This window comes from Panthera leo, chromosome B4 (assembly GCF_018350215.1).
Source record: "Panthera leo isolate Ple1 chromosome B4, P.leo_Ple1_pat1.1, whole genome shotgun sequence".
In the NCBI taxonomy this organism is placed as follows: domain Eukaryota; kingdom Metazoa; phylum Chordata; class Mammalia; order Carnivora; family Felidae; genus Panthera; species Panthera leo.
Window position 1 is genome coordinate 115,148,160 of NC_056685.1, and position 26,309 is coordinate 115,174,468.

The following is a 26,309-nucleotide window of genomic DNA, read 5'->3' on the forward strand; positions in this document are numbered from 1 at the left end:
TAGGCTCAATATGTTTCCACACCAAGAAATCAAAAATCTTGATTCACAGTTCTAGCCACATTTGGGAACTATGCAATGTTGCAACTATCTTGTTTCAGTATTAAGAACTCACACCACTCCTGGCTACCAAAGCCAGTGACCTTTCCTATGAGTCCCAACCATAACAAAATGGCTGGCATGTGTTTTGGTTTGAAGGGATATTCAGCCAGAAAAAATAAATAAATGAATAACAAGGATAATGAACTAGGAATATAACAAAAAGTTTTAGAATTCTTTTAAATGTGGGGCGCCTGAGTGGCTCAGTCGATTAAGCACCCGACTTCAGCTCAGGTCATGATCTCACGGCTTGTGGGTTCAAGCTCTGCATCAGGCTCTGTGCTGACAGCTCAGAACCCAGAACCTGCTTCAGATTCTGTGTCCCTCTCTCGCTCTGCCCCTCCCCTACTCATTCTATATCTGTCTCCCTCTCTCTCTCTCTCTCTCTCAAGAATAAATATTAAAAAAGAAAAAGAATTATTTTAAACATATATATTTTCTTTATTTAGAGAGAGAGAGAGAGAGAGAGAGAGAGAGAGAGAGAGAGTGTGTATGTGAGCAGGGTGAAGGCAGAGAGAGAGGGAGAGAGAATCCCAATTAGGCCCTGTGTGCTGTCAGCATGGAGCCCGATGAGAGGCTTGAACCCACAAACCATGAAATCATGACCTGAGCCAAAACCAAGAGGGTAACCCTCTTGCACTATTGGTGGGAATGCAAACTGGTACAGCCGCCCTAGAAAATAGTGTGGAGGTTCCTCAAAAGATTAAAAATAGCATTATCCTAACGACCCAGCAATAGCACTACTAAGAATTTATACAAAGGATAAAGGACTGCTGATTCATACGTGCACATGTACCCTAATGTTTATAGCAGCACTTTCAACAATAGCCGAATTATGGAAAGAGCTCAAATGTCCATCAACTGATGAAAGGATAAAGAAGACATGGTATGTATATATAATGGAATACTACTCGGTGATGAAATATAATGAAATCTTGCCATTTGCAACAACCTGGATGGAACTGGAAGGTATTATGCTAAGTGTAATAAGTCAGTCAGAGAAAGACAGACATCCTATGTTTTCACTCATATGTGGAATTTTAGAAACTTAACAGAACACCATAGGGGAAGGGAAGGAAAAATAAGTTACAAAACAGAGAGGGAGGCAAACCATAAGAGTTTCTTAAATACAGAGAACAAACTGAGGGTTGATGGGGGTGGGGAGTTGAGGGGGGGGGGGCCAAGGAAAATGGGAGATGGGCATTGAGGAGGGTACTTGTTAGGATGAGCACTGGGTGTTGTTATGTAAGTGATGAATCATGGGAATCTACTCCCAAAGCCAAGACTACACTGTATACACACTGCATATTAGCTAACTTAATCATTTAAAAAAAAAAAAAAAAAAAAAAAAAGCCCAACATTGTTACTCTAGGGAATTGCAAATAAAATGACAATTAGTTACATGTTCAAAAAAAACCAAAACAAAACAATAGTCGGATGCTTAACCAACTGAGCCACCTGGGCACCCCTAGACACATATTTTGAAAGAAAACTAAGTGCATTATACTCAGAATCAAAGCTCTATAATATTAAAGTCAATACATGGGATATGTATTTATACAAACACAGTACCTATTTAACACCTGGTTTTCTGTTTCTAATTCTTCTCTCTTTGCCTCTAAGATTTCTACTTTCTCCTGCAGTCTCTTCAATTTGTTTTCATGAAGGGATTTTCTCTAGAAAAAAAGAAACAATATGAACAAGTACATTAATACAAAATCTCCTATTTGAACAAAATATAGAGAGAATGTTTTACTCGACAAGAAATTTTACTTAGAGATAAGTATTTTCAGTGAATACTAGAAGAAAAAAGATTAATAGATAGGATTCTCATTGAAAATTGCAAAGATAATAAGCTTCAGACGTACAAATATGAATGCCAAACCAGAAAATGGGTATCAATAACTAAACTGCTGCAAATAAAGTATCTAAAAAAGGAAGGAGTCAAATTTTACTAATGAGCTTGCCTGTCACCTGATAAGGAATCACAAGTTCTTTATTTTCCCCAAAGATATGTGTTTTTAAAAAGAACTAAAAATTAAAAATTAAAAGCATGCTTACCATGGATAAATTGCTACCAAAGCAGCAAAAAATCAGAAAGCTTAGATTATGGATGCGTCTCAGTTTGAAAGTATGCCTTTTTAAATATTAAAAAGAAAAAAACAAACTTTACATAGGGAAAATTTTCTAATATGGAAAAATCAGTGTATAATGCAAAAGTAGTACATTAAAAAATTATTTTTTCATTTTTGTCAAGAGGCTATTTTTTTTTTTTACAGAAAAATACATATAAATGTTGCAATTCACTTAGTAGCTATAGACCTTTCAGGTATGCACAGAATGTAAATATACAGCAAAATGTGAAACCACAAAGCAAATGCTGATACTGTTACCTCATAGGTCAAGAGCATGGCCATACCATAAGTGCCCCTACCCTTCCTCCTTTCAATCTCTATTCCCTTCTGTCCTCTGAAAAGGTAACCAATTTACTTCTAAAGCTAATTTTGCCTATTTTTGAACTTCATCTGAACAGAATCATAATCTTTTTCAACTGTTTTACAAATGGCTTTTCTTTCACTCAGATTGTGAGATTTACTCATGTTATTGCTTACAGGAATAGTTCATTGCCACATGTTGTATTGTACTTACGAATATCACATAGTTTAATATATCTCCCCAGTCTACCACTGAGGGCCATCTGAGTTATTTCCAGTTGAGAAATAATACTGCACTGGGCATTCTTTCTCATGCTTCCCATTGCTTGCCATCCTCCAGCACCCTAAAAGGTTGCCTCCTGCCTCCCACTTTCTACCCTGGCAAAGGAACTACTCTTCCGTCCTTAACATAAGTATATACTTATATGTTTACAGGTAGTTTAGGACTGTCTATCCACCAATCTACCCATATCAAAAAAAAAAAAAAAAAAAAGCAATCATACTATATACTCTTCTGTATATGGGTTTGTTTGTTCAATATGTTGTCTAATTGACTAAGCCATTTTATTGTATGGCACAGTTATTTTCCATTGTTATGTTGTCATCCGTATTATAAATATACAACTTATCCATTCTCTTTTGATGAAAATTAGAGTTGTTTTAATTTTAATTTAATCTGAATAAAGTTTCTATGAACATTCCTAAACATGTTTTTGGTGGATATATGTACTCATTTCTCTTGAGTATATACTCAGGAGTGAGTCACAGCTTTAGTAAATACTGCTAGTTGTTGTTGTTGTTTTTTTTAATTTTTTGAATGTTTATTTATTTTTGAGACAGAGAGAGACAGAGCATGAGCAGGGGAGGGTCTGAGAGAGAGAGGGAGACACAGAATCCAAAGCAGGCTCCAGGCTCCAAGCTGTCAGCACAGAGCCCATCGCAGAGCTCGAACTCATGGACCGTGAGATCATGACCTGAGCTGAAGTCAGACACTTAACTGACTGAGCCACCCAGGTACCCCAATACTGCCAGTTTTCTAAAGTGGTTCTATTAATTACATGCCCACCAGCAATATATGATACAGCCACTATGGAAAATAGTAGGGTGATTCCTCAAAAAATTAAAAATAGAACTACCATAGGACCTAGCAACTTATACACAATGGAATATGATTCAGTCATAAAAAAGAAAGAAATCTTGTTATCTGTGACAGTATGGATGGACCTTAAGGGCATAATGGCAAGCAGAGAAAGAAAAAATGCTGTATAACCTCACTTATCTGGAGAATCTAAACAAACACACAAGCAAATGAACAAGCTCAAAGACATAAAGAAGAACTTGAGGGGCACCTGTGTGGCTCAGTCAGTTGAGCGGCCAACTTCAGCTCAGGTCATGATCTCGCGGTCCATGAGTTCAAGCCCCGCGTCAGGCTCTGTGCTGACAGCTCAGAGCCTGGAACCTGCTTTGGATTCTGTGTAACCCCTTCTCTCTCTACCCTTCCCCCACTCGTGCTCTGTCTCACTCTGTCTCTCAAAAATAAATAAATGTTAAAACAAATAAAAAAAGAAAAAAGAAAAAAAAATTGGTGGTTGCCAAAGGCAGGACACAAGGGGTGGACAAAATGGGTGAAGGAAGTCAGGAGATACAAACCTTTAGTTATAAAGTTCCAGGGATGTAATGTACAGCATGGTAACTATACTGTGTTGTGTATTTGGAAGTTGCTAAAAGAGTAAATCTTAAAAGATCTCATCATGAGGGAAAAAACGGGTTTTTTTTAACATGTATGGTGATGGATATTAACTAGACTCATTTATTGTGATCATTCTACAATAGATAAAAACATCAAATCATTATGTTGTCCAGCTGAAATTGACATGTATATGTCAATTATACTTCAAAAAAAAGGTTGTTAAACGTAATAGCCTAAGAAGGCAAGCATAGCAAAATGATTCACATGAGTAAATTTAGTTATTATTCATAGAATTGCTAGAAATAATAGGATAACCAAAAAAAAATAACTGTTACTTGACCTTTTTTCCAGCAATTTTTAAATTGTACATATTAACAGTTTGATAGATTTGTATTTTTATTCATACACAATCATGTCATATGTGAATGACAATTTTACTTCCTCCTTTCCAATCTTTATAAATCTTTTATTTCTTTTCCTTGTCTTATTATACTAGCCAGCACCTCCAATAAAACGTTAAAAAAAAAAAAAATGGTGATAATGAACACACTTGCTTTGTTCCTGAACTTGGATGGGTGGAGGGAAGCATTAAATATTTAATCAGTAAGCATGATGTTAGATGTAGGACTTTTATAGGTAGAAAAATCCCTTCTATTCCTATTTTAAGGAGTTTATCATGAAAGGGTGTTAAATTTTGTCAAATTATTTTTATGTGTCTGTTAAGAAGATCACAATAGTTTTTTTTGTTCCGTTACAGTGTTGAGTTATACTAATCAATTTTGAATATTAAGCCACCTTACATTCCTAGAATAAACCTTACATTTCATGATATATTACAATTTTTATACATCATGGGATTCAGTTTGCTAATATTTAAGATTTGTATATTTGTTTATGGTATCCCTTCTTTTATAATGGCTGTGTTGGGCTCTAACCTTATAAAACAAGTGGGAATGTTTTCCTTTCTTTTCTATTTTCTGGGAAAGTTTGTGTTAAGAATGGTAATATTTCTTCCTTTAGTATGTGGAAGAATTTATCAGTGAAGCCAAATGACCCAGCCATTTTCCCTGCAGAGGTTTTAAATTAAGGATTCCATTTTCTTTCTTTCTTTTTTTTTTTTTTTTAATGTTTTATTTTATATTTGAGAGAGAGAGAGAGAGAGAGAGAGAGAGAACATGAGCAGGGGAGGGGCATAGAGAGGGAGACACAGAATCTGAAGCAGGCTCCAGGCTCTGAGCTGTCAGCACAGAGGCCGATGCAGGACTTGAACTCATGAGCAGTGAGATCATGACCTGAGCCAAAGTTGGACGCTTAACCAACTGAGCCACCCAAGTGCCCCAAGGATTCCATTTTCTTAACAGATACTGGACTATTCAGATTACCTAATTCTTCCTATATTGGTTTTGTTAAGATGTTCTTCAAAGAATTTGTTCACTTCATCTAAACTGTACAAGTTATTTTTAAAATATTCTTGTTGTTTTACTATTTATAAGAGGGGCTGCCCTGCCTGGCTTAGTCAGTAGAGCATGCAACTCTTGATCTCAGGGTTGTAAATTTAAGCCCCACGTCGTTGAGTGTACAGATTATTTAAAAATAAAATCTTAAAAAAAAAAGAAAAAGAAATATAGTGATACCCCTTCTCCGTTCATCGTATTGTGCATCTGTGTTTACCTGCATACCTATCTATTTTGTGAGCAGTTAGGAAAAAATGAATCTAAGGCTTTATCAATTTTACCAATCTTTTTTTTTTAAATCAGCTCTTGGCATTTTTAATTTTCTCTATTATATATTTTGTTTCACTGATTTCTGGTAATACCTTGAAGATGATGATGATGATGATGTTCGCAGTTAAATCTATCCACTAAGTTCATAATTCAATTATTGTGTATTAGTTGTAAACCTGCCATTTATTTAACAGTTTTGTTTTCTGGAGGAATTGTCAAGCTTTTTCTGTTGTTTTCTAAGCATATAACAACAAGGTAATTTTAAAGTCTGTATCTGATAATTCCATTTCCCAGATTCCCTATGGGGAGTCTGTTTATATTGGTTATTATTTCTCTTGATTTTCGATGTTATCTTATTTCCTCATGTAGCCGGAATGATGATGATTTATAAATAGGTGGAGCAGCTTTAGGTTTACAGAAAAATCTAACAGGAAGTACAGAGTTCCCACATATTCCCCCTTTCACAGTTTCCTCTACTATTAACATCTTACATGGGTGTGGTACATTTATTAAAATTAATGAGCCAATTTCAAAACATTATTATGAACTAAAGTCCACAGTTGACATTAAGTTTCACTCTTTGTGTTGTACAGTTCTACAGGTTTTTTTTCCAAATGCATGATGTCACGTATCCACTATTATGATATTATACTGAATAGTTTCACAGCCCTACAACACTTCCTGTTCTCTACCTATTCATCCCTACTCCCACAACCCCTGGCAACCACTGGCATTTTTTTCTGTCTCCATAGTTTTGCCTTTTCCAGAATGTCATATAGTATATAGAAATTATACAGTATATAGTCTTTTCAGACTGGTTTCCTTCATTTAGCAATATGTGCTTAAGATTCTGCCATGTCTTTGCATGGCTTGACAGCTCGTTTCTTTTTATCACTAAATAAAAATATCCATTGTATGGATGTAGCACAGTCTTTTTTTTTAATCCATTCATCTACTGAAGAACATCTTGCTTACTTCCAACTTTCTGTGTTTTTGTGTGTGTGTGAACATAAGTTTTCGACTCATTTGAATAAATATCCAGGAGCATGATTACTGGATGGTATGGTTTGACTATGTCTACCTTTGTAAGAAACTACCAAAGTGTATTCCAAAATGGCTGTGCCATGTTCCAATTCCACACAATGAAGAAGGGCTCCTATTTGTTCCATATCTTTGCAGGATTTGGTACAGTCAGTGTTTCAGATTTTAGCCATTCTACTAGGTATGTAGTGATATTTTTATTATTTATTATATTTTATTTATTTATGCCTATTTTTAATTTTTTGCTATATATTTAAAAACTGTGGAAATAAAGTCCATAATGTTGTTTTCCCTTAAAGTAGATTTACATTTGTTTCTTGCAGGCAGCTACAAACACTAACAATTTGGGTAAATTTAATCTGATTATAAGGACTGACATTATCTAAAGCTACGCTTCAATACTTGCAAGGGCCAGGCTATTTTTTCATTCTTAGTCTAAACATAAATCCCTCCCCTTCAGTGTCCCAACCCAAAGCACTAGTATACTTGGACCTGAGATCTTCTCTCCGGCAGATTCTGAACTCTAATTTTTGTTCCCCAAGCTCTGTGAAGTTGTCAAAAGCTTTGCTTCACTTCTCAGCCTCTCAACTCCCTCTTCTAGAATCAGCAGTTTCCTCTAAGGAAAAAGCAACCTCACATGCCATGCTCACCTCTCTCAATTTCTCACCTCTCCAGGAGCTTGGCCTCCTCATTGTTCACTGCCTTCCATGGAGATATTTTTTTTTAAATACTTTGTCTGATTCTTCTAGTTTTCATATGGAGAGTTGACCCACATATTTCCTAGTTTGTCATTATCAAAAGCATATGCTCCTTTTAGGTATTTTAGTCCAATTAGTAGCATTTTTTTTTAAGTTTATTTATTTTGAGAGAGAGAGAGAGAGTAAAAGTGGGGGAGGGATGGGGAGAGAGAGAGAATCCCAAGCAGGTTCCACACTGACAGTGTGAACACAGAGCTCGAACTCAAGAACTGTGAGATAATGACCTGAGCCAAAATCAAGAGTCAGATGCTTAACTGACTGAGCCACCCAGGCACCCCAGTAGACATTTTACAGATGGAAATGCTTAATATTTCATTACTGTATGATTGTATAAACTTGCAATCTTAAAATCTGGTTATTTTTCTCCATTTTTATTGTTCATTTAAACTGTAATACAAAATTTTTTATTTCATCACCAAATCTTAAGTATATACACACACATACATATATACACACACAGAGTGCACATTTAATTGGGCCCTATATTAACTATAGGTAATTCAAAATATAGGGACTTCTGAAGGGAATTCCAGTCAATAAGTACCAAATCATGAGAAAGGGCTTTGTAGAATGGATAAGAAATGAAATAGGGAGAATGTGTACTACTACAGGGATGTGGATTTGCCTGAAGGGTTCTCCAGCAAGGGACTGATAAGTAAAAGACATTGTTTTGAGAAGTCTGATACGGCATCAGTGTATGTGACAGACTCCAAAGTTTGCCTCTTACAAGGCACATCTGGAGATAAGCTTGAAGACAGCGTTCAGGACAATGCTGTCCTCATCCTCATCTCTGTAAAACAACCAACCATGTACTGAGCACTTTCAGTTGCCAGGAAATAGCTAGAATGCAGTAAAAACACTGGCTGGTTAGTTGACTAAAAGACCCAATGAATGCCTTAGCCTCTATCTCTATAATCATTTCTTTGCATAAAAGACCCAATGAATGCCTTAGCCTCTATCTCTATAATCATTTCTCTGCATACATTCTCATTACCTTGACCCAAGTCTCCCTCTTCTTCAAACTCACCTGGAAAAACTCAGACCCTTATTAAATACAACTAGACTGCATGCCTGGACCTATGCAACTAAATGAAGTCGGCAAACACACACACAACTGTGCATTGTGTTACCTGACAGTCCTTCTAATTTCCCCATCCAATCACTCTCCCAAACTCTTACATTCCTTCACAACTTATTATGTCTCCTCAGATCTCTGACACCTGCACTCTTCACAATCTGAGCCAAAGACCCAGATTCCTTTTTGCACTGAGAAAACTGTAGCATCAGGAGAAAATTTCCACACATCTATCGATTTATCAGAAATTTATAAGCATATATTTTGCCTTTTTTCCAGGTATAATAGATACACTGTGTTCTTATGCCTTCCACCTCTGAATTGCTGCTAAAGAATATTATCCCTGCAAGTGCCCCCCTTTCTTCTGCATCATCAATTTTCCCCTTGCTACTGAATCATTCTATAATTCACCCCACCTTTAAAAGAACTCTTTGATCTCACAACCCTCCCTAGCAATCACCCCAGTTCCCTGTTCTTTACAACAAAATCCCTTAGACAAACTCTATCTTCCACTTCAATCTGGCTTGTATTCCTTCTATTCCACACAAACAACTCTTGACAAGCCACCAACAATCACTAAAAAGCCAAATGAATTCCTAGTCTTCATATTGCTATTTTATCATCTCATTCTCAATGTCATTCGATACAGTTGATCTTTCTTGAAGCACTTTTCTTCACTTGGCATCTGGTACCATCTTGGTTCTCCTACCATCCTGGCCAGTCCTTCTCAGTTTCCTCCTTTTCTTCTCAACTTCAAAATTCCTCAAAGTTCAATCCTCACTCTTCCTTTACTTTCTAGGTGACCTCCTTTAATCCCTTTGCTTTCAATACCATTTATGTGATGATGGCTCCCACGTCTTTATTTCTAGTCCAATCTTCCTCCCTGAACTCCTGATTCATGTATCCACCAGACTACTGAACATTTCCTGCGGAAGTCTAATTGGGTATCTCAAAGAGTTAACATGTCCAACAAAAGCATCTTTATTTTACTGCCAAACCTGTTCCTTCTAAAGTTTTTCCCACTCTATTTTAACTAAGCACTCATACTCAACATCTTAGTCATCTTTGATTTGTATTTTTCCTGCCCGACAACTATTGTAAACTCTACTTTAAAAATATATACAGAATCTGACCACCATTCCACAACAAGCTCTCTATTCCAAGTCACCATCATCTTTCACCCTGGACTACTAAAAAGTGGTCTTCCCGAGTCCTCTTTGTCTCTCTACACAACAGCCAGAGGGTCTTCTAAAATATAATGCAGATTATATTATTTTTCAATTTAGAAATCTCCAGTGTGTTCCCATCACATTCAGAATAAAAACATCATCTGCCCTCCTACTACTTCTCTCCATTCCAGCTACCTAGCTCTCTCTCCTTGTATTCCTTCAACATACCAAGCAGACTTCTGCCTCTCTCTCTCACTTGCTATTCTGTCTGGAACATTATCCCCTCATATATAAAACATGGCATCCCCCTTCCTTTTCTTCAGGTCTCTGCTCAATGTTACCTTAATCAGAGAAACCTTCCCTGACTACCTATTTAAAAGGCATTCCCTTTAGTTTTCTCTTTAGCACACATCCTCTATTCTCTTTAGTTTTCTCCTTAGCACACATCTCCACCTGACAAATACTAGTTTCTTTACTCTGTCACCCACCCACTACAATGTAAGCTCCTCAGCACAGTCTCTATTTCTGTATTCCAGTGAACAAAACTACCTGGGACATAGTAGACACTCAATGAATTTGTTGAATATGGCTAAATGAATACCGTGAAACCTTGCAGAAGATACAGCCTGAGCTAGGACTTTAGCAACAGGAATAAAAAGAAAACAGGTGAGGGAAAAAAATGCAAGTAAAGAAAGAATTCACAGGCCCTCGTGACTGTACCGGGTTGAAGAGTGTCTCCAAAATATTCATGTCCTTGGAGAACCTCAGAATGTGACTATAATATAAAAAGAAATTTATTTGGGGGCTCCTGGGTTGCTCAGTTGGTTAAGCATCCGACTTCAGCTCAGGTCATGATCTCACGGTTTGCGGGTTTGAGCCCCATGTCCAGCTCTGTGCTGATGGCTCAAAGCCTGGAGCCTGCTTCAGATTCTATGTCTCCCTCTCTCTCTGCCCCTCCCCTCCTCACACTCTGTCTCTCTCTCTCTCTCTCTTTCTCTAAGTAAATGAACATTAAAAATAAAAAAAAAAAAATTATATGGTCTTTGTCCTGGGTTTCTAGCACAGACCTCCTAAAATCCTTGGAATTTCCTGAGTGACAGGCATGTCTTTTGTTATTCATAGCCAGCGTTTTCAATCATACCTGCATTTATGCTAATGAGGTAACTTCTGGTCGGGGCCCCTAAAAAACTCAAAATGGGGTTGTCATGCGAAAGACCAAGTGATAAAAGAGTGGGAGCTTTCAGCCACATCCCCCTACTCCCCATTCTCCACTTCTCAGAGGAAAGGGGGACCGGAGATGGATCTCTATAAAAACTTTTCAACAAGAAGACCCAGAAAGTACCCAGATTAGTGAACACATTGATTAGCTAGGAGGATGGTACATTCAGAGGGCATGGAGTTTCCATGCTTCCCCTTCCATATCTTGCCCTATGCACCTCTTCCATTTGGCTGTTCTTGAGTTGTATCCTTTATAATAAACTAGTAAATGTAAGTAAAATGTTTTCCTGGGTTCAGTGAGCTATTCTAGAAAATCATCAAATCTGAGGAGGGGGTCATGGGAACCCCCAATTGATAGCCAGTTGGTCAGAAGTACAAGTGGCCTGGAACCTGGCATCTGACATTGGGGCAGTCTTGTGAGACTGAACCCTTTAACTTGTGGAATCTGATGTAGTGTCAGAATTAAACTGCACCGCTGGACACCCACCTAGCTGGTGTCCAGAGAATTAGAAAATTGGCTGTTGGTAAAACACTCCAGAGTGACCTTACCTAGAAAAAGGGTCTTTACAGATATAATCAAGTTAAGATGAGGTTATACTGGATTAAATAGCCCCTAAATCCAATATGACTGGTATCCTTATGAAAAGAGGGAAATGTGGACTCAGAGACAAGACACACAGGGAGAACACCAGATGAAGACAGGCACAGAATGAAGTGATATGCCTACAACCCAAAGAACACCAGGGATTGCTAGCATCCACCAGCAGCTAGGAGAGAAGTGTGGAACAGATCCAGCCTTTGGAAGGAGCATGGTCCTAGGGGCATCTTGATTTTAGACTTCTGACCTCTAGGATTATGAGATAATACCTCTCTGATGTTTTAAGCCACATAATTTGCAGTAATTTGTTACAGCAGCCCTCAGAAACCAATAGAGTGATTGCCTACATCTGAGGGAAGGGAGCCCTCGGGGTCAATCAGAGGTTTGAAGCCTAAGTGATAGGAAGAATGACATGCTACCGAAAGAGATGAAGAGTTCAGAGGGGACACTGGCTGTAAGGAATGATTTCAATTTTGACTTTAGCAGTCCAATGCCATCACAGGATTGCCAAGTGGATGCCTTGGTGTTAAAAATATTCCAACACAACGGAGCAATAGAAAAATCAAAAGAACACTAATACAAGAACCCAACCTGGGATTCCCCTTTTACCACTTTCTAGCCAAATTCAACGAACTCTTCAGTAATCATACTAACCAACCATTTATCTTGGATACCTTTCTTTTCCAGTGGCTTCTACAACACCACACTGTAGCTTCCACCTCTATGACCATTCCTCTACTAAATCCAGTTCTTCTTTCTAAGTCAATTCGATTCTTAGTCCTTTTATTCCTCAATCATCTTCAAAATCTCAAGTGTCTTAATTCTTTATCTCTAATCTGAATTACTGCTCCCCATGGTGTACATTCCATTATTTCTAGTTATTTACACAGCACCTTCACCTAAGAGTCTAGGACACGAGTCCAGGGATGCACTGTCATACTTCAGATCTGATACGTGTTTAGTAGAATATACCTTCTCTTTCTACTCAACTGACACGTGTTCTTCACTCCATTACGACAACTCCATTTATATACTCTCACAGCTAAAACATGTCATATTTTCCCTTTCTTCTTTAGCACCATATCCTATAAATCTTCTCCTTCAGAATAATTCTAAAGAGTCACCTTTCATCTTCATTCTTCTATCACAAGCCAAAATTCCACACTTCTTACCTCATTTTATCACAAGAGCTTCCTAACTGGCCTCCCTGTCTTCAGGCTTTCTTCCCTCTGACGCTCTTCTCAAACTTTAGGGTCTATACAGATCACCTGGGAGTGACTATTAGTATTGTTTAGGTATTGCATGTTATCTTACTTCTCCAACTAGATTATACGGTCATCAAAGGCAGGAATTAATCATGGCTTCTATTTTCCCCTAAGTGTATAATAGAATGCTAGGCCACCCAACATATTCAATAGACACTTTAGAAGTTTAAGACTACAGTTCATGTCTTTTCCGAAAAACATTCACAACCATAATTTAACCAAGAATAATTTCAGAGAGATGTACCTTAGAATAAAAATAACAAGTTGTCATCTCAAGTGCCTTAAAAAGAAAAGGACAACTCACTGTGCTCAAACCAAGAGATCTCTCTTCTTACTCACACTTCAACAATGTACAGAGAAAAATATACACAGAAGCCAACAATCACAGAAGGGCATCCTAACTCAAGATACCTGGCCAAGTTCTTCCAAACAAATCAACAAAGTAAAATATCATTACACAAAGATTCTATCTAAAAAGACTTAAAAGAAATGACATAAGCTTTGTGCATAGGAGGCTGGAGCTGTAAAGAAACACACTCAGATGGCAATGAGGCATCTTTTCTAGCCTGGGGAAAAAAAATAAAGCTGCCACTCTCCAGTTATAAGAACCACTCACAGGAAAGCAACTCTAAAGGATTATGATTTCTGCTCTACAGTTAATATTTTGTGACTTGCTTTAAGTCTTACAACATAAGAAAGTTATGATTTTTGTCATTTAAAGAACCTAACAAGTCTATTGCACTCCTATGAATTATATTTATATAATCTTAGAGCCAAAATTTTCATATAGAAGCATTATCTTTAACTAGAATGGAAAGAGTCTGACTTAAAGAAATTCACTTCATAGCGATTATTCTGCCACGAGAAGTAAGACTCATATGGGTACAATGAAGAGAAAAGCAGTCAAGTATTCGGGAAATTGGGAAACTAAAAGAGTAACAGTGCAGAGAGAACAAAGGATTAAGAACAGAAAGATGTAAATTTTAGTCATGGCACTGAATCTTACTAGTCAAGTAATCTTGGCTACCTACCACTTCAGTTTCCTAATCTGTAAAAACTATCTGAATGCTAAAATTCCTGAGCCCTAAAATTATATGTACTCACAGATTTTTTATAGTATTTCTATGCCACATATATTGTCTATTTTTCTACTTTAATTGATGTAAAGTTGTAAGCCTCTAGGGAAGTGTCCCACGCGGTAAGACAGCTCTGGGTCGTAACTACTCACTGAATTGAGCCTAACAATTTCCTATGACTTCAAATCATAACCCACAGGTCACATTTTCAAAAGTGATATGGATATTCCCGATGTTCACACCCATCATTTGGCAGGTATTTCAATAGGAAAAAATTCACCCCAGGTCACAATACTGATGAAAGGCTGTTTTGCAGATTTCTTAAATTATCACCTCTTCCCTTCTTACTAGTATCTATGATTAGCTGGTAATCTCTCTCACCACTGGATGTCACTTTTGCTCCAACAGAAGTCAACCCAAACTAACCTCAATAGTAATTAGAATCTGGTTTCTATGATGCATAACTCTAAAACCTTAACATAAACATTTCTCTGTGAAAGATAAAATCAGTTCTTATAATTTCTACTGATTTTTGGCTAAAATCTGGCTTCAGATGCTTCTAGGCTTCAAACAGTACTAGGAACCATAAGTGAAATTTCTAAGATCATCCCAAGCCATAAAACACTTCACTGAAATTCCACCAATACCCATGCACCGCTCAGTACTTGTATGGCCAGAAAGAAAGAGAAGCGGCACACTCGGGAGGAAATACAAACAAAGACAGTGTTTATATTCAAGTATAAAACACTGAGATTCCCTTTCCTAATCTCAATGTTACACTACTTCCAGCATTACGAGAAGAGAAAAGCAATATTCAGAAATCAAGAAAGTGGGAAAGCAATGACTTGGGAGACTTCTCGTACTGTCACTCCAACTATCAGGATGCATTTGGCAGTTATATCCAATAACCATAAATAGGTGTCTAGGAACTGTGTCTTTGGTTTCCAAATTCAGAATATGTAAATGATATACAGTTCTCTTCTCTTATGCAAATATGAAAAGCTAACCTTTCCAATAAACCCACAGACATTAAGATACTAGTGTGCCTATGAGAAGTGCCCTACTCTCATCTCAGATGTTCTCATCTTCCCAAAACAAATGCCATTGCTAAATGAACTTATCAAATGGGGACATAGTAAATCATTTATGGTATTTTTATGCTACTCCTCACCCCCAGCTCCATGCACACACCAAATCTTGTTGAAAATAAGTACTGAATCACTGCCACCATGAGTCATGGTTACTGATGGGGCCATGCTACATTCCTTGGGTTTGCTGAAGTAGGAAAGAAGTTGTAAACCACTGACTTAGATGAATCATCTGATTACATTATATTCATGACGCTCTGAACTATTTCCAAGAAAAAATATGGAGAAAATATGCCTACAAAGGTGAAACTTAAAAAAGAGCACAGCTGGGGCATCTGGGTGGCTCAGAGGGTTAAGCATCTGACTCTTGATTTCAGCTCAGGTCATGATCTCACAGTTTGTGAGATCCTGGGACACTCTCTCTCCCTCTCCTTCTCCTGCCCCGTGATTTCTCTCTCTTTCTCAAAATAAACAAATAAACATTTCAAAAAAATAAGATCACAGCTGTGGTAACTATCATGGCTACTACAGAAGTCAGGGGGAAGCCTAGTTTTTCCTGCTAGGGCAAGGAGATACTCACTCCTATATTCCTGAGTTGGAAATAAAAAATCATTTTAGCCAAAAAAAATGTTACAAGTATTAGTTAAGCACAGTTGAAATAAACCTAATCATCCTGTAAATTTAAGTGCAGAATGAGTTAATAACTAAGACTTATAAGGGCTGGACTAGAAACTTTATCAATGAAAAAACACTGTGGGAAAATGCATGACAGCTCTGAAAAAACGACTTGAACACAAAATTTAGAAATAAACCTGTTGAGCAGTTTGCATTTTCCCAATTTATCCCTGCAAGGTTGACAGCAAAATGTCATGTTTAAATATCAAATTAAACATACACTAAAATCTCAGTTTTAATTACATTTTATTCTCCCAGAATAGTTAATTATGTTTTACTCTATAGAAATCACTTTAATAAGAACCACTTGCCTTTTTCTGGGCAATTGCAGCTCGCTGCAGTTTTTCTTTAGCTTGATTATACTTTTCTTCTCTGTCAGTGAGACGTTCCTGAAATTTATGCTTTTCTTCCAACCACTGTATCTGTTTCTCTTCCAAAGTCCTGTCAAAAGAATGTATGCAAAACACAGACAGTAACTCTTAAGATTAAATAGACATTATCCCAAGTAGAATCAAACGCTGTACCTGCTTCACCACATCCTTAATTATCCAACTACAGGCATTCTTGCATGGCCATGTATTTGCTTATACTGAGTACTTCTCTGAGTACTGAGTAAATGGTACTCAGTACCATTACTGAGTACTTCTTCTGAGCCAGATGCTGTGCTTAGAACAGTGTGTGTACTATGTCATCTATTCTTCACAATAACCCCTTGAGTTAGGGACTACCATCATCTCCATTTTATAGATGAGAAAACTAAAGTCGAGAGAGCAGTTAATGAATTTGCTTAAAGACTTACACCTAGTTAACAGCAAGACCAACACTTGATAACCAGCTTTGAATCATGATAACCACCATGCTATAAAAACTAGGTCTAGCATGGGTGATGGGTACTAAGGAGGACACTTGTTGTGATAAGCACTGGGTATATGTAAGTGATAAGTCACTAAATTCTACACCTGAAACTAACATTACACTATATGTTAACTAACTAGAATTTAAATAAAAAATGTAACATTAAAAAAAAAACTGGGTCTAATAAAGCTGGTTAAAAATCAACCTAGGTATCAAGTCTTAATGCAGGATGTTTTCAGACTAAACTAAAATTTATATAATGATATTTTAAGGAACCAAAACAACCTATATCTTTAAAGCTCTTCTGCATACTTTGCATAATTTTTAGTATCATTACTATATATAGGCAGTACAAATGAGATTTATAAGTCCTGAGACATCAGATTATGTGCCTAAGGTCATATAGACTTTAAGTGTTTTAGCTGGGACCAAAATCATGTTCAACTGACACGTCATCCAGCTATTTTCTGCCATGTAATCTTATGAATAACATTCAGAAACCAATGATCAATTACTTAAACTTGCTAGCTAAGTTGTCATTAGAATGCTTTTTGTCTTAGAATTTTAAGTGCATTTTAATCAAACACTTCAGGTTCCAAGATATAAATTTCCATTTTTTGCAAAATAATTTGGACCCTATGGAATGTCACAACACATTATGGACAAATAACTTGCTTACTTTCTTTTCTTGAAATTCAACTGCATGTGTGAAACCACAGACAGTCTTAAAATATGAAATAATGAGACACTGAAGGGAGAAAATTTTATTTGCAAAGTAGCCTTCAGAAGAGAAAATCTGAAAAGAATTATGTTTTGTAGATTCAAACAAAAATATAATACTAACATGAAGACAAAGCAAATACAAAATAGCAGTTTTCTATCATATCTAAACAAAATTTTCAAGAGAATGTAAGATCTTGAACATCACAAAAATCATCTCCTTGCCAGTTTACTATATACACTGTCTACTAGTAATAAATTTCAAGACCAAAAAATATAAACAAATAAATGAGCTTTTCAAAGGGAAAATCCAAGATATTATAGTTCTAATTCTAGGAAGTAAGTTTTGCATATCACAAAATTTCTTTCTGTTCTCTGGCATTCAGAAGAATAATTTAGATATTTGGAGTGAAAAATGTATTAATGTATTGGTTTACTCAATGAATAAAGAAGGGTTTCTTTGAGGGTTTTCAAAAGAACACGGTGGACAGGCAGAATTTGTTAAAAAAAAAAAAAAAGTCTTCTGCCCTAAATGCGCCCTTTTTTAAAAAATTCAAGAGTCCATAAAGGTCATTCTCTAGAAATAGAAAGTACATTACCTAATACCATTGTATACTGTCAAAGGGTATTTGTAACTAGCTCCCAAAACACATTCAACATTGGAATCGTCATTAAAAGAACTACATATAACATAGCAGAAAGAAGAAATAGTTTGTACATAAAAAAGAGCAAACTCTACCTTTCAACTTCTAGTTGTGCTTTCTCAGCTTGGCTTCTTAAATTTCGGCATTCCTGTTTTAACCTCTCTACCATTTCCTTCAGTATTTGGTTTGAATTCAGCAACTCATTCTCTGACTGTCCAAGTGAGGTCACTTGGATCTGCAAACTACTGATTTGCTTAAAAGAGAAGAAAGAGAAACATACAGCCACGTATGCAATAACGAACGAATGGGAGAGGCACAGGATTGTAAGCATCTTCCTTCACAAATCCTCCACCCGACTGATTTGTCCTAAGGACACCCGGAAATTAAATGATAAACCGCAGCAGCATTAGGATCCAATAGCATAGTATCATTGCCTAATATAACCAGAGTCTAACAAGAACCCTGTTCCTCAATCCACTAAGCCCTCTCCTCTTCCTCCCAAAATAAGCAGACCAGATGAGCTACTGGGAGTAGGGAAAAGGATTGTAAGAAGGGGAGAGTAGGGAAGTGAGAAAGGAGAATGCAACCATTAAAAAGTCTCCACTGAACTTCCTCTACCTCCTAGGAAAGAACAGGTTTTAAAAGCTCATCAGCTGGGAAAGCTGCTAAGGGAATCTGTTCTCCCATTCCCATGTACCCTATGATCAGCAACTCTTCCGGGAATTCTGCTTTCTAAATAGTTTGGAATCATTAATACAGAAAGGATCACTCTTACATTGTTTTTAAGTGGTTTCTAAGCATTCCACATACCCAGTGTTGGGTGGAAGAGAGATATTCTAAGAAACCTAATGAATGGCAAGGCTTCCTTGGCCTCTAGAGCCATTTATCAAACCATGAAATGTCACTCATGCTTTTTCTCCATCCTAATGTACTTTTATCTGGGAGTACATTTTCTCATGAAAAGTAACTAATTATCTAGTTAAAAATTAACAGGCTAGGAAGATAAATGGTGATTTTTAGTTATATCCAAATAATCTTCATTTGGAACACAGTTATACCTACTTCCTCCACGAGCAATTTTACTCTTTTTTGGGGGCGGGGTGGGGAGAACAAGAGTGCACACACAAGTGGGGAGGAGCAGAGAGAAAGAGAGAGAGAGAGAGAGAGAGAATATATCCCAAGCAGGCTCCACGCTCAACGCAGAGCCTGACGGGGGGCTCAATCTCATGACCCTGAGATCATGATCTGAGCCTAAATCAAGAGTTGGTCACTTAACTGACTGAGCCACCCAGGCACCCTCATTTTGCAAATTAACAAATCTTCATTTTCTTTCACCTTTTCTTACCTCTTAGCTATTCTCTCAGAGGAGCTGGAAGCACAGAATCAAGAGACTCAAGAGTCAAAAGAAACCAGATTCCTTAGGCAATAAATTAAATAATTCCAGCACTTCCTGGTGGTAGCAAAGCCAAATAAGACAGGACTGTATACAACCAAAGAACAACTGACCAAATGAAGTAAAATGATATGTCTCAGATTTCTACTTTAGAATAAATTTCTCCAGGAAGAGCTACTCAGTCTTTATTTAATTGGAGCTATAAAAATTAAATCTGTAATACAATTGATTGAACAAGTAACCCTCAAAGAACTTAATACTTCTCCACATCTAACAAATGACAGCCCAATGCCAATGATACTAGATCACTTCTCTCAGAGTATCAAACATTATGTCCTCCTCGTTGAGACTTAGAAACCACAACTGCATATGCAAAGTAATGCCAGCTAGCTTGCAAGGATAAACCCTAAAAATGGAATCCTCTTTACTTAATAACTTTAAACAAAAAAGAAAATAGAATCCAGGAAAGAACACTCTTCCATGTTTTGCCCATATAAGTTTTTCTTAAACCCAAATAACTTCAATTAAAATATCAATTTCCTTCCATAAATACAACTCTTAGATTTCACATTTCACAGGGATATAATAAGAAATAGTTCATAGAATAAGCAATATAAAGTTACAAGTCAATCCCACAAGGAATTTAAAATCTAGATGATCTTTCTAATCAATTTTTAAATTCAGAATATTAAAGTAGTGTTCCTTAAACTATAATTTAAAAAAATTCATTATGGGTGACAGCATATAAAGACCTCAAGAAAAACAGCAGTTAGCAAAACCAGCTTACTAACTAGAGCTTAAAGAGGTTTAAACAATTTTATCTTCATCTATCAACCTCACCAACACATATCAATGTAATGATTATATTTTCAGAATACTGATATAGAAAATTCCAAAGGATTCAAAACAATACACAAGCAACCCAAGTACCCATCCACAGATGAATGGATAAAGAAGGTGTGGTATATACACAAGACGGACTATTACTCAACCATAAAAAATTTTGAACAAAATCTTGCCATCTGCAACAACATGGATGAATCCAGAAGGTATAAGGCTAAGTGAAATAAGTCAGAGAAAGACAAATATCATACAATTTCACTCATATGTGGAATTTGAGAAACAAAACAAAGAAAAAAAAGAGAAAACCAGACGCTTAAATACAGAGAACAAATTGGTAGTTGCCAGAGGAGAGATGGGTGAAACAGATAAAGAGGATTAAGAGTATACTTATAGTGATGAGCACTGAGTAATGTACAGAATTGTTGAATGATTATACTGTACACCTGAAACTAACTGAACACTGTATGTTAATTATACTTCAATAAAAAAACCCAAAACTTACACACATACACATTCAAAATACAGATTTAAAGAAGCACTTAAAAAAATAAAAGCAAGGCGCACCTGGGTGGCTCAGTTAAGCGTCCGACTTTGGCTCAGGTCAGAGATCCCCCAGTTTGGGAGTTCGAGCCCCACGTTGGGCTCTGTGCTGACAGCTCAGAGCCTGGAGCCCGCTTCAGATTCTGTGCCTCGTTCTCTCTCTGCCCCTCCCCTGCTCACACTCTGTCTCTCTCTGTCTCAAAAATAAATAAAACATTAAAAATAAAAATAAAAAAATAAAAGCAAAATATTTGCTAAAATCATTACCTGTTTCAGGTCAGCATTTTCATTTTTTTCTTTCTCTGCATTTTCAATATTCACAATTTGTTGCTGAAGTTTTAACCTAAAAATGACAACCCAACAAAAACATTTATTAAGAAACCATAGTTCCTATATTTCAATGAATTAGACAATCATTTTAGAGTACCCGTATTGACACCAGGTGTTGTGCTTGTTAAGTGGCAGATAAAAGTTTGATAAAGATTTTGACTTCAGGAAGGTGTGTTCACATGTAACTAAGATGTATCAAATTTCTGCTTTTACTGTGGAAAAATCTACAAACTTCTGGCATAGAGAAGATGAGAAATCAAGTAGGTCTAGGAAGACGAGACTACATACATGGAGATATAAATTTGATGGGTATGATTTTGATAAACGCGGGGAACAACCTGAACAGCCTTTGGTGGAAGAGTGCATAACGTGTCACTAAGGCATCAGAAAGTGGTCTAGTGCGGGCAAAGCCATGTCTATGACCACACAGCTCACACAATGCTTTCACCCACACTGCTACCTCACTTTCACTTACCAGACTTGGAGCTCCTAAATGTATCTCTAATGCCTATTAAGTCTCCCTGTTTTTAACTGCAGTAATTTCTCACAATAACTCCATGAAAGTAAGCAAAGTCATCTTTATTTCAATTTTATAGATAAAGAGATTGAGGCTCAGGCCCAAATCACATAGCTACCAAGCAGTCAAATGAAGACAGGACCCAGGTCTTCTAACCCAAGTAAGGGTTCTTCTCCTACTTATTATGCTGCAATTTTACTGATTTAAGTTGAAAATTTAAAAGAAAACTATCTAGTACAGGACACCATAGTGTATTCTATAAAATATATTATGAGTTTTCATCCCTGAGATGAATGCTTATACAATGTGTGTCCTTTTCAAAGGAATGATACATTTTTAACCAGAACCTTAAAACATAGAGCATCTCTGGTAACCAAATAACTAACCTCATAAGAAAGACTTTATGCTAATAGGATAGGCCAATATGTGATAGGATATGCCCTCAACTACTCCCTTTTTAAAATCCCTCAAACATTTACCTCAAATATAATTCATTTGGCATTTATTATTTACAGTTTGGCATTATTAGCATGTCTTATCAACCCAGGTAAAACTGCTTATTGGAAAGACAACATTCTCAAGAGCCTAAGGCTGTGCTTGAAATGTTAATAAGAATTCAATAAATATTTGTTGATGGAATGAATGAACCAACCCAAATCCTGGGTTAGGCACTTAAATGTGTAAGGTGACTGGACAATATGACACGGAAGAAACCGTAAGACCCAATGCTTCCTAAGATATTTACATACAAATGCTAGAAACAACGGATCTAAAGGAAAGGGGAGTCTTGCTCTTACTTTGCTCCTTTAACAGTACCAGTCATACTCTTGTTTCATAATTCCAGCTACATTTTTACTCTCCGAAACTTTCTCTGCATCTCACCCTTAAATGTTTATGGATGTCATTAACTTGGTGCTTCTAGGTCACAGAGTTAATAAAGATTTCTTTCTAAAAATCATGAAGATAGAAACAGAGGAGAAAACACTGTGGGTCCTAGCTCAGGTCCAGAGTTAAAAAGTTAGGTCCCAAGTAAATCTTAGCTCTGGTCAAGATTTTGAATATACCTGAACAGGAAGAAACAAGATCCTGTTAAGAAAGCAATGTGGTCTGAATGCTTTCTAAATAAGTTACGTAGGTATGAAAGAAAACAATGCCCTACAAACAAAAATTGAAGCCAAAGACTATCATGAAAACATGAAAAGTAAGAACATCATTATGGTAGACTGTAAGAGGTGACAAAGTCTTCTTCAGTTCACTTCGCTAGAGTTGTGCAGTGTTAGAATCTACAACCCATATGGCAGTTTTTTAGAAGAAAATTAGTCCACAATTTAAGATCATTACAATTAGGATTGTAAGGGATTATGGAATTTAACATAAATAAAAATTAATAGAGATGATTAGGGTTTAGAAATGAATTCAATGGTCTTAACCTCAGTAACAAAAGAGTTCAGTACAAATTATTTCAAAATGCAATGCAGCAGACTTAGGAATAAAGTACAGTACCTCTTTTGATGAGAAAGTTTTGACTATTTAAGGTAGGTCACAACAAATCAAAAGAAATCAAGTCTTAAAGTAGAACTAAAAAATACAGAAGGGAGTGCAATTAACTAACTTCCTTCAGGGTATCAGTAAAGGCTACATAAGAGAAATGCAATTTGAGCTGGACCTTGAAGGCAAAATAAGAGTCTGAGGTAAAGAAATTAAAGACATAGATGAAGAAGATAATCAGTGAAGCAAGACTCTAGAGGAAGCAAAGGAGATGGGAATCAGAACACTTGAGACGTAAAGGGAGAAGGGATATCTTCATTAAAATAGAAAGGGAGGAGAGAATAGATGAGGATAGAAATTCTCAGATAGTGAGAAGTTTAAAGAATTTACATCTAGGAGCTTTTGCTCAGGTACAAGTGAGAGCATAGGTAAACAGTGGACAAATAGATTTCAAGCTAAATGGGAGGCAAGGGAGCCAGGTTAACAGAGTGGAAGAAAAAAAAAGTATAAGAACTAATTTTGCTATCAGTTTGACTATCAAATTTTAATGTCTTCAGTAAGACTGAAGTAGATAAGAGGAAAAAAATAGGTATTTGAAATGATCAGTTCAAAGGGATGACAAGGTCCAAGAAATGGCTAAGTGTAGGGGCTGCTAAAGTTGAATAAAGATAAAGAATATAAGAGTTAAGATAAACTATAAGGCTAAGGTGGATCAACAATATGAATGGTGTCGTCACAAAGAACAATGACAAAGGATAGAAAATAGTAACAAATTGAGCTAGACAGAAGTCAAGCTCTTCATTGACTGTTGGGGAACATCTTATAGGTTGGTCACTGAGAAATAAATAGGGATAAGATGGATGCAGTGAAGACCAAAAGCAAAACCATTTTAACCCAGTTAGTCAAACAACTGTCTGGAAGCAAAAGTGGGTTCACAAATATGGATTTTTCCTTCTTGTTCCCTAGTTGCAGGACAGACGAAGGGAAGAGTAATTCCACTTAAAAGGGTTGGCAGGACCAGGTCAGGTTTCAGTGAGGGCATATTTTTTTAAAATGTGGAGACTGTGGGGTGCCTGTGTGGCTTAGTCAGTTGGGCGTCCGACTTTGGCTCAAGTCATGATCTCACAGTTTGTGAGTTCGAGCCCTGCGTCAGGCTCCTGCTGACAGCTCAGAGCCTGGAGCCTGCTTTGGATTCTGTTTCCCTCTCTCTCTGCTCTTCCTCTGCTCATGCTCTCTCTCTCTCCTTAAAAAATAAATAAACACTAAAATAAAATAAAATAAAATAAAATAAAATAAAATAAAATAAAATAAGGAGACTGCAATATATATACATATTAAAATAAAATAAGGAGACTGCAATATATATACATATATATATACGTATATATATGTATATAGGTAATGGGATAGATTTCAGAGGCTACAGCAAAAATTATTGAAAGGAGAGATTTAATGGATTGGTCATGAGGAGAAATCAAAAAATGAAGGATGAATACGTTGTTGAATGAGCAACTATGAGATCAAGTACTTTATATTTTTAATGTAATTATGGAAATAATGGAAGCAGAAATTGTAGACAGACCACAGGGCCAAAGTACAACAGAGAACGGAGCTGTAGAAAAGTTGAAACAGAAACAATAAGAATAACAGTGAGATGGAGTCATTCCAAATTCTCTTCCAAGAACAAGTAGCTAATTATGATGATTATTGCCTAGGTTTTCTGTGGCAGGCAGCTCATGTGTGTCATTTCAACATTCAACAAATATTTACTGAGTACCTACAAATGCTAAGCCTAGTCCTAAGTGTTGTAGATACACCAGAGAATAACAAAGACAGAATCCCTATCCTTAAGGAATTTACAGTCCAATGGCACTATCTGATTTTTTTAATGATGGAAATGTTCTATAATTTGTACCATCCAACATGATAGCCACTAGTTACATGTGGCTATTGCATATTTCAAAAAGTACAACTGAAGAACTAAATTATTAATTTTTTTACTTTTATTTTTTACATGTTCATTTATTTTAGAGAAAGAGAGAGAGTGGGAGAGGGGCAGAGGGAGAGAGGGGGAGGGAGAGAGACAGAGAATACACTGTCGGCACAACCCAATGTGGAGCTTAAACTCCCAAACTATGAGATCATGACCTAAGTCAAAATCAAGAGTCAGACACTAAACCGACTGAGCCACCCAGACGTCCATAATTTAAACTAATTTAAAATTAGATTTAAATAGCTATATGTGACTAGTAACATCATATTAGGCACAAAAGGTCTAGTGTAACTTCCAGGCTTCATTTGATGTCAGCCTCTATTATCAAGGGAAGGCATCAAAGCAAGAAAAGTTGTATTTGTGATTTCTCTATTTGTCAAAGATTCCAGAACAAGTTTCCTGAGGAAAGCAGTTCTTACGTAAACCCAATGAAAACAAGGTTATTGCTTGAGAGCACTGGAAACTGACTCTGGCCATTATTAGCAAAAAGAGACTTTCCTGGAAAGATATGAAACTCACTGAACCAACAGGAAACTAGAGAACCGGAATCAGGCTAAAATAATTGACGAGAATCACCAGCAAGGACAAACTGTCTGGCCCATCAAATGTTGCCACATATTCTTCTATCACTTACTTTGCAGTTCATATCTTGGAACAGAACTTGTTCAACTGGCCAAGTAGAAGTCCCCTGCTCCCCACTAAGATGATACACAACAGATAATTCAACTAAAGATAGACTATATACAGAAAGAAGGTATATAAAGTAACCAGGTAGCTTTTTTTTTTTCTTTAATATTTCTGAAAAAATGAGAAAGCCACAAATGTAAAATAGAGCTCTGGCTTTAAGCAATGTAAAAGATCAGGGATTCACTACAGGATTATCCTAAATGATCAAATTCCCTTTCCTTGAGCTTAAGTAATTGCTGCCATTTCCCCAACACACCTCCCCCTCACTTGTAATAACAAACTGCACATACCCTTCCACAACCGCCACTCTGAAATAGGCATAAAACTTGGGCTGAGTCAGTATCCCCCTGGCCACAGTGATGGGCTCAGGGATAGGTAAGTGAACCAGGCC

The 26,309-nt window shown here is 36.7% G+C and overlaps 1 protein-coding gene across 4 annotated transcripts in view; it reads right to left on the reverse strand.

Annotated features, from left to right (window-relative positions):
- The window catches only part of CEP83 (centrosomal protein 83), a 120,368-nt gene that overhangs the window by 2,598 nt on the left and 91,461 nt on the right, over window positions 1-26,309 (reverse strand). For all 4 annotated transcript variants that reach the window (XM_042947373.1, XM_042947371.1, XM_042947370.1 and 1 more), the window contains 4 exons: window positions 21,171-21,246; window positions 18,223-18,380; window positions 16,220-16,349; window positions 1,669-1,772 (listed from right to left, as the gene is read on the reverse strand). In XM_042947373.1, the coding sequence (XP_042803307.1) occupies window positions 1,669-1,772; window positions 16,220-16,349; window positions 18,223-18,380; window positions 21,171-21,246 (468 nt within the window). The remainder of the gene's footprint in view (window positions 1-1,668; window positions 1,773-16,219; window positions 16,350-18,222; window positions 18,381-21,170; window positions 21,247-26,309) is intronic.